Raw genomic sequence first — 9826 nt, 5'->3', positions numbered from 1 at the left:
AGAGGCACAATTTGGTTCAGAATATGTTTTTCTTGGTTTTTCCTCTTCTAAATCTAGGGTGCGTCTTATGGTTAGGTGCGTCTTATTGAGCGAAAAACACAGTATATTTTCATAATGGTAGTAATACAAAATTTTCATTACTGTTTGGTTCCCTTCCTGTGCTTTCATTTCTGTGCTACTCATACCACATTTTTCTTCTTCTCTCTGCTCAGTGATTTTGTTTAAATAGGAATCCTAACTTTAAAGCTTGGTTTAAAATTTAAAGGATGTGTTATTTTGATCTGGATTTTTATTCATATTTGTGTCAGTGTGTAGAGCTTTTTTGTTACGAGACAGAACGTTTTATAATAATAATAATAATAACAGCTTATATACCGCAATACCATGAAGTTCTATGCGGTTTACAAAAGATTAAGCAAAGGTACAAATTGACTGACTTCAAGAGGGGAAGAGGAAAGAGAAGTAATTAGACAGGAAATTCATTGTTGAGGAGAAAAGTGATCAAAAGGACAGTAGGTCGCTATTGAGAGGAAAGAGATAAGTGGATCAGTTGTCAAGATGTTTTAGGAACAGGTGTGTTTTTAGACGTTTCCTAAATTCCTCATAAGTAGAGGGCGAAAGTAATTGTTCTAGGTCTTTACCCCATGATGCTGCTTGGTGTGAGAGAAGGAATTCATGGTGTACATGATGTATTCTCACCTTAGGCCTTTCAGGAGGGGCAAGGTAGCTATATAAATAAATATAACTGTGCTAGCACCTTCCCACTCACCCGAACTATACACAACATTATTGGAACAGTAATACAAACGAAAGCCACCTCTGTCTTACACTAGATATCATATGTTTCTTAGCTTGTTGGGATTTGAATTTATTAGCTTTGCTTACTAACATTAGTTTATCCCACTCATTTTACAGCTGATTAAAGTAGAAAATAGGCAATCTTTGCTAGCCTCTGTTCATTTAAAACACATATGTTTTAAATGGACAGAGGCTAGGAAAAATTGCCTATTTTGTACTTTCATCAGCTGTTCTTGATTTCCCTGAATGAGCTGCTTATGATTTTGCAGCTCTTAGTTCTGCTTTCAGTAGGTGCATACACATTTCTTGGCAATTTTGTAAAATTTCTTAATCCTCCTCCGCCCCCAATTTCCTTTTGTTATAATCTGCATCTTGGTTCACTCTTGCAAGCAGCTTGTGATATATAGAAGCTCAGAAAGGCCCCTATTGTACAACTTACCATTTTGGTTTTTAACAAACTTCCTCTTTTGTCTCGAGTTCAAATGATCTCATGTGGAGTGCACACACTTCCCCAAATGCTCTCTGTTCTGTGATTCAGCAAGGAGCAAAATACTTATACTCTGGTTTCAAATACTCTTGGTGAGGAAGCTGGAGCCGTGAAATTCTTCCACATTTCCTTCACCTCTCAGCCTTGGGTTGGACACATGATTTCCAAAAATAAAATCATGCCAAAGAGGGAATGTTTGAAAGAAGAGATTTATTCCCCCATAAATACAGTATACATACATTGTGCTACTCTGAATCTCCCACATTTACATAATTTGCATTGAAAATATATACAGTGTCCAAGGACAAAGACTGGTGATTAGACAGAAAACAACTCACAAATTGCACCCTCCCCCTCACCCCTGGAAAAAATCAGAAAGAAAAAGCAAAAAAATATAGTTTTCTATATAAGACACAGTGGAATCAATCTTAAAGGCATCTGTCTTCTATAAGCTTCCAGAAGGTTCATACTTTGCACAGCATAGAAAACTATATGGATTTATGATGGGATGCCCTCTAACTCCCCATTTAGCAAACCTGTCCTTTCCTAACCCCCTTCTATTAAGACAACTTGCACTCACACAAAGGTGCTCCATTAACTGCTCTACAGAAAGTATGTCTGCCAAGCGTACAAGACTGTCCTGGAAAGGTCTGCCTAAAAAGCCTGTGTCTAAGCTTTTAACACTTTGTTCTTTCCAATACTTTATTCCGTTATTGCTGTAAGATTACTACCATACAGCTTGCTGAGAAGCAGCTATTCTAGATGGAAAGGTTCTAATGTCTAATTAAGGGGTAGGGAGGGGTGTGTGTGTATGGAGACACTTGGGAAATTAGTTTTCCAGTTATGTTCTAAGAGCAGATAAACTGAAGCTGTTTGGGGTGTCAGAACTTGAAAGAAACCATATTAGGACTTCTGCAAACAGCAAAGTGTGATAAAACCAGCTAATTCTAGCAGCATGACTTTCCTCAACATTCAGACAGGAGGTACAGCACTCCCTGTCAGGCTAATCTGCACTGCTACTGCACTGCAGGTCACTAAAGCAGCCTTTAATCCTTGGAAGGCTGAACAGGGTTGGAAATGGAAGCCTCTATGTCCCAGTCATCTAAAATGCATGAGAAGGAGCCTACAAGAAACATCAGGACATCCAGCAGATGAGATCTGATCAATCATGGGTAATGTAGCACCTTGTTGGAATCCAACAGGGTGCTGCTAAAAAAAAATTAAAAAAAATGAAAAAGCCATTCACTCTCAAAAATTACTGCTGTGGCATTTAAAAACATATGCATAGGACAATTCACAATTGCAAAACTGACTATCTTGGTTAGAATAGAAAGGATAGAATCAACCAGTTCTAAGAATAGATGGGTTAATAAGGAGTTGTGGAAAGCAGCTCCTGCACGTACTTCAACCTACCAAATACTGTGTGAAAACTAAAAAAGTAGAGAGGAGAAAGTCTGGTATTTTCTTTTAAAGTCACAGCACTCTATTCTTGTTTCTCAATTTCACCTTTATACTTTTCTCCATTGGTCTCATGCAAGATTCTCCCATTTTTTGTACAATGCTTTAACTCATGCCTGTACTTATTTTATATGTAAGCAGAAAGGGGGCAAAATCTATTCTGACTACTTGGACTGATGATAAACAGCACAGCAGTTTCCCTGATTTTCAGCAGACTTGAGGTAAGTGGGTAAGCAGAAAAAGCTTTTTACAAACTGAAATCCCTTGCTCTCCTCAAAAATTAAATTATGAAATCAAAGTAGATAGCAGAAGAGAAACCTGTTGCTCCCAGCTGCATTATGGGAAGGTCTCCATTTTTACAGTTAAGGAATAAATGCACAAGTTTTTCTTTCAGTCGCGTGCCTATCCACATAGGAAGAGAAACCCAGAGATGGCAGTTAAAGCCACAAGCTCTTACATCATCATTTATCCTTTACGGATTATTAAAAAAAGCAAATTTGTAAGCAGTTCACAGCAAAATAGGAGGAAAGTATTTCTCCCCAGCAATAGATGCTCATGAAGCCTGATCTCTTTGATGTTGGATACAAGGGCAAGACCTGCTAGACTTTCTGCTTTCAAGGACTGGCTTGGATCACACAATGTGTCGCAATAGAGGGTAAAAGGGTATAGGAGAAGCAAGAGGCAATGGACAAATATGGATATAGGAAATGCATAGCAATTCTCCCTTTTGGACACAGGTGATTAAATGGCTGCTGGTGAAAAAAGGTCAACAGGCAAAAAGCACAGAAGACGCATTCTTACCCTCCCACCCCTTTCCTAGCACTGTCAAATATGTATAGAAAAGGTGATTCATTCATTAGGACACAGTTTAGAGTAACCACCCACATATATTCCCTTTATGTACACAAAAATGGCAATAGGGAGGTCAAAGATTAGGAGTAATGGCTCAGAAATTTTTACTAACTCCCCTCCCCCCCAAAAAAGGATTACTAAAATTAATGAAAAACGGCACTTATCAACCATAAAAATGGCAGGAAGTGCTCTGGTAACCTGGTGTCCAGCAGCCAGAACTCAGTTGTGAGGAGGCACTGCGTTAGTGGCACATGGTATGGCTCACATGGAACCTAATCAGAAGCAAAACACTAGCCTAAGTTCCTGTGTCCAGATCTATGGAACAATGTATATAGTTTTATGGGGGAGGAGAGGGGGAGGGGCAGGGGAAAGCTATGCAGGACTGAATCTATCCATTCTTAAACCAATAACAGGAAAGTATGGAAAATAGCAATTCAAGGTGCTAGGGAAAAAGAAGATGCATATCATAGCTGAAGCTGATGATGCAGCCCTCACACCCTGAGATGCAGGTGGGGGATCAAAGAAAAACACGTCCTTATCGAATGAAGGACCCTCCTTCTCCTCTTCATCTTTCTTCTCACAGTTCCACCTTCCTCAGTTGCCCTTCGCCCCTTGGGTTTAGGAACCCAAGACTTATGCTGTGGTGGAGTACTGGGATTCAGGGAAGAGGGTTAAGCAATTGTTCTGAATCCTGAGCACAGTCTCCCACATACAGTAAGTGTCAAAGGTGTCCCCAAGAATCAGCAGGGGGGAACTGATCTACATCACCGATTTCGTTGTATGTCTGGTCGCCCATTGTGAAAGTCAGCTTGTAGCGAAGCCTCACCTTTTCCTGCAAGGGACAGAGGCAGTGTGAGAGAAAGGGCTGACATGAGGACAAGCAGGTAGCCCTGAAAACAGATGTAACTAACACACAACTTTCAATTAAGGACATAGGAAACAACTTTTCAAAATAATTGGGGTTGCTAAACCTAACAGAAATTATCCCTTCTAAGGACACAATCAAGGATTTTAGTTAATATTGGGGGTGCTCAAGCACCCACAGTGCTAGCTCCTAAGATTAAGGAGGCCGTGCATGCAAATCTTACTGGCTGGGGTGTGTTCGAGGACTGAGTTGAGGACCACTTCAGCATGAGCTGCAGACACTGGTAGAGCAGAAAAGCTTAAGTCTTGAAAAGTTCATGTTCCCTAATTTTTATTAAAAAGTCTTTTCTATGGATGTGCACTGATTAGTACATATTTGGATCACTCAATTCCATAGATTTACTGCAAAGTAAGGGAGCCAATATTTGGCTGAATAATGGCCCTAAATTTTAAAATGTGTTAATCTATAAAATTTAAGAGATTAAAAGGTACATAATCAAAACGGAAATGCATCTAAAAATCCGCCTAAATTGGCACTTGGATGATCAAAAAGACAGTTCATTCAAGTATCAATAATCAAACAAAGATTTTAGACGTATCTAAAACAAGCTTAGGCCTTTTCACTGCCTCTGTGCACCCAGAGTGAAAAGGGGCGTTTTTGGAGGAGTGGATGGGGCGGGAGGTAGGCTGACCTAGACTTGGTTGTCTGGCAGCCATAAACGAAAAGTTTAACAGGTTGCCTGGGTGGAAATTATACATTTTGACTTAGACCAAGTCAAAACAGGTATAAGTTCGGGATCGGGCCGCTAAGCTGATCGCGGCTCAGGCAACCTATTCCCCCCCCCCAACAATCACAGCAGGAGAAATGCCCAATCTCTCCTGCCGACACCCCTGAACCCCACCTGAAAGTTCACCGGCAGGAGAGTGGAGGCTTGAAACAGAGAAATCCCTGTCACGATCAGTTTAATGGCTACAACAAGGAACCCGATCTTTTCACGAAGTCGACTGGCAAGAGGGATACCCACTCCCTCCTGCTGGAACCTCTGAAGCCCCCCCACCAACGAATGTCCATGGCAGGAGGAGTGCCAAATTCCTTCTGCCGCCACCACCCCGAGACATCCTGTGGCAGGAGGGATGCACACTTTCTCCTGGTGGAAACTCCCCTGAATGTCCACAGCAGGAGGAGTGCCGAATTCCTCCTGCCACCCTCCCCCCCCCCCCCCGAGACATCCCCCAGCAGGAGGGATGCCCACTCCCTCCTGCCACTGGCCCCATCAACCCCTAAAACCAAAGCCCCGACACCCCCTGAATGCCCCCATCGCCAAAATCCCCCTGCAACCCCTCCGAATGCCCCATACCTTTATTCAATGGCCCGCTCCCTATTGCCAGCAGGCCCGTCATTGCAAAATGGCGGCCCTTCCCAGTGCATTCTGGGATGCACTGGGGAGGGGCCTCTGATTGGCTAAGATGCCTAAGCCCCTCCTATATGAGTGGCCTAAGACTCCAATTAGCCAGATCTCTAAAGTACCTCCCATGGCCAATAGGAGACTTAGGCCACTCCCAGTGCATCGCAGACTCCTATGGCAGGGTCCTTGGGCATCTGAGCCAATCAGTGCCTTAGGCCCCTCCCCAGTGCATTCCAGAATGCACCAGGAAGGGGAAAGCCCGCCATTTTGCAATGGCGAGCATGCTGGCAGGAGAGAGTGGCTATCGAATAAAGGTATGGGGGCATTCGGGGGTGGCAGGGGGATCTTGGCAGCAGGAAGGAGTTGGTATTCCTCCTGCCGCAAACATTTGGAGGGGGCTTCGGCGGTTTCAGCAGGAGGGAGTGGGCTTCCCTCCTGATGTTCGACTTCATGGTGGTGGGGGGAATGGGTTCCCTGCTGCAGCCGCTAAACTGATCATGGCAGGGAGATTCCCTTGCCATGATCAGCTCAGTAGTTGCGTCTAATTGAAATGTAGACCAGCATTTTGTTAGCCTACATTTCAGGCGCCTATCACAGCCCTAGGGAGAAGCCTAGGGCCACCTAAGCTCGCCTAAGGCCACTTCTGGGCAAAACCATGCCTAGACTTGGGCGAGCTTAAGCAGCCCTACGTGCCTCCTTAGGCTCGTGAAAACAACTACAATGTAGGCAGCCTGCCTCAGAGTGGTTTTGTTGTTTGTTTTTAAATGTGCGTCCCTATTTGCTGGTTAGTGGTAGGATGCCTACTGCCGCCTACATCAGGACGCCGTTTATAGAATTTGCCCCTCAATGGAATTAAAGTTGACATGACACAGGGGCAGGAAGCTAAGGAAAAGCAAAGTTACCTTCTGTGGGTTGGCGAGCAGCAGCACTTGTGTGATTGCTGTGGGAGGTACGATGGGGTTGAATGCTGGAAGTTCTGTGCCAGAAGGAGGCAGAAGTTTCACTTTCATCACCTGTGAAAAGAGAGGGGTATAGAACATACTCTGAATACAAGAGAATAAAGGAGAAAGAATGCAAGAGAGGGAGAAGAACTCGCATTTATCATTAGATAGTGAACACAGATAAACAGGAAAAGCATATGAGCATCACTGCTCCCTTTAAGCTGAGCAGGTGTCCTCTAACTACAGTCTTGCCTGCATGATGGGGTTGATGCTTTAGATCAGTGTTCTTCAACCGCCAGTCTGCATTAATCGCACAATGGACTGGCCTGAACCTAACACCGGGGGGGGGGGGGGGGGAGAGGACAGAAGGCAAGGCACATGGAGGGCGAGACAACAGTAGGGGAAATGCTTTTATTTTTTTTATTTAGTGATTTTACATCTGTTGTCTGTTCAGGAAGAAATGCATTTGTTTGTTTTTCTCTGGGGGTTGTACTGCTTGCAGAGTCTTGCATCTTAGGGTTTGTGTGTGAATATTAGTACTTTTAGTACTAATATTTGCATGGGGTTATCTGTTTTCTGGTAGGAATGAATGTTGAAAAGCATACAGTGTGCTCTGTGTATTTTAATTTTGTGGTTAACCATTATGTGTTGTTAATATGATTATATTGTATGTGTGTATATATGAAAAATGGATGGAAAAAATGGTCTCACAATTAGTACTATTATGGGGGTTGGGTCTGGGGCAGAGATTGGGTAGAGATGGGCACGACTTAGCCCAGTGTTCTTCAACTGCCGGTCTGGTGCACAAAATAATTATTTTATTTCCGCCAGTCCATAGGTGTCAAAAGGTTGAAGAACACTGCTTTAGACAGTAGCTTTCTTTGGGATCAATACGAGTAATCTTGGATCTTTAAAAATATAATGTCTGCAAGTGGAATAAATGAAAAGCATTTGGGTATGGAAGGCTTTGCAGGACTTTTAGCTTTATGGGAGTAGTGATATTGGTAAAGATCACTGAAACCTTTTTTTTTTTTTTTTTTAATGGCATTACATGGATAAGCATACCTTGGGCAGCAAGATGGATAATGGTATTTTCTTGAGGATTGTATGTAATTTTACTTTTATTAGATGACTATTTTACTATGTATTTGTTTTTATCTTGTCATCATTTTAACACTTTGTATGTAAACCATGTAAACTGTTCAGTTTTAGATGGCATATAAAATTTTAAAATAAATAAATAAGATGTTGGAAGATTAGGTTTATACCTTCGATAATCTTCTGTTAGTCCCTGGAGGATTCCATATGTTAGGTGTTCAATCCCAACCCGCAGTCCGGGTATTGCAGAAATCCACAACTTTTCTGAGCACATGCTCCACCCCCCTTAGCCTGAGAGCTGGTAAACAAATCCAGTTAAGTCCCAAAGCCAAGCAACATACCTGAATAAATCCATGACAAGGGGGTACAGGGAAGAATCCCCATCAACAGAAGTAATTCATGAACTGGTTTGCTCTGAAAATTATTAATAAGTGATAATAGGCACAAAGCCAACTCAGAAAAACATTAAGGAACATTGTAGTACTAACCTGCAGTGTGCAGCGAGCACCCCAAGGGCCTTTGGTAATGTGCATACTCAAAGAAACTGCCCACAGGATCTGGCAACTGGCTGGAAAATCTTCAAGCCTGTAATGAGAGTAACCGAAGCAGAAAGAAGCAGGCTACTCCAAACAACTGAGTGAATACAGAGAGGGTGGGTCATATGGAATTCTCCATGGACTAACAGAAAGATTATCGAAGGTATAAACCTAATCTTCCATTCTGTTATGTCCCTTCTGGATTCCATACGCTTGGTGATATACCAAAACCACATTAGCTAGGAAGGGATAGAGAAGCCTGCCCTCAAACCAGAGGTTCCAAAAAACAGCATCAGAATGCGCCGCCACACTCACTTGGTAAAACAGGGTAAAAGTATGAAGAGGACCAAGTAGCTGCTCTGCAAAGTTCATCAGGATGAATCACGTGAGATTCTGCTCACGATGCAGCCACACTTCTCATCAAGAGTGCTTTAAGCGAAATCGGCGGCTGCATGCCGCAGGTGATGTATGTCACGGAAATGGCCATTCGAATCCATCGAGAACTTGAATGCCGGTCTACCACGGTGAGGTGCAGCAGTTAGAACAAAAAGGAAATCAGACAGCCTGAACTCATTAGTCCTCTCAACTCATTAGTCCTCTCCAAATAATGGAGCAAGACCCTCCGGACATCCAATTTGTAAAAGATCTGATCTTTGTGCTCTGAACCTGTTGGATGAAAAGCAGGCAACCTAACCTCCTGGTTGACATGAAAGACCGAGACCACTGTCGGCATCAAGGAAGGTACAGTATGGAGGAAAAACACCTGCATCCGTAATACGGAGAAAGGGTTCTTTGCACGAAAAAGCATAAAGCTCCAAAATACACTGTGCTGAGACAATAGTGACCAGAAAAACCAATTTGATAGTTAGGTCCAGAAGAAATTCATCCTATAGTAGCTCAAAAGGGGCCTCACCAAGGCCCTGTAAAACGATGGTAAGATTCCACAAAGGGAAAGGATGCAGACAAAGCGCCCCCCCCAAACACATCTGGAAGAGCAGCAAGCAAACTAGTGCCTCTGCGCGCTTGAAAACATAAAAGGCCTGCAACCGGAACTTTCAGGGAAGCCACTGCCAGAATCTTATCCATACCCTCCTGAAGGAAAGCCGGGTCTACTGAACTGGGAGCTTTCTCAGGCTCCACCTAATTCTTAGCATCCCACTGTGGGGAAAGTCTTCCAGGCTTTAGCAGAAGCAGCCGTAGGAGAGGGTAACTTTGAGCGCAAGGGAGTTGAGATAACTACCTCAGAATAACCGCACATCAAGGCTGAGTGCTCAAGAGCCATACTGTAAGACCAAAACGTCGTGGGTTCTCCATGGACACCGGTTTCTGAGAAAATATCGATGAAAAGGGAGATGGAGCTTCTCGTCCCACTGAAGACGTATGAGA

General features: G+C 43.2%; 1 protein-coding gene across 2 annotated transcripts in view; it reads right to left on the bottom strand.

Annotated features, from left to right (window-relative positions):
* Positions 1-1475: 1475 nt before the first annotated feature.
* GGA1 (golgi associated, gamma adaptin ear containing, ARF binding protein 1) overlaps positions 1476-9826 on the bottom strand; it is a 139133-nt gene continuing 130782 nt past the window's right edge. For both annotated transcript variants that reach the window (XM_033929907.1, XM_033929908.1), the window contains 2 exons: positions 6768-6878; positions 1476-4427 (listed from right to left, as the gene is read on the bottom strand). In XM_033929907.1, the coding sequence (XP_033785798.1) occupies positions 4317-4427; positions 6768-6878 (222 nt within the window). In that variant the 3' untranslated portion in view covers positions 1476-4316. The remainder of the gene's footprint in view (positions 4428-6767; positions 6879-9826) is intronic.

This window comes from Geotrypetes seraphini, chromosome 2 (genome assembly GCF_902459505.1).
Source record: "Geotrypetes seraphini chromosome 2, aGeoSer1.1, whole genome shotgun sequence".
Classification (NCBI taxonomy): domain Eukaryota; kingdom Metazoa; phylum Chordata; class Amphibia; order Gymnophiona; family Dermophiidae; genus Geotrypetes; species Geotrypetes seraphini.
The sequence above is the reverse complement of the archived record's forward strand: the minus strand, read 5'-3'. Positions and strand labels throughout refer to the sequence as shown.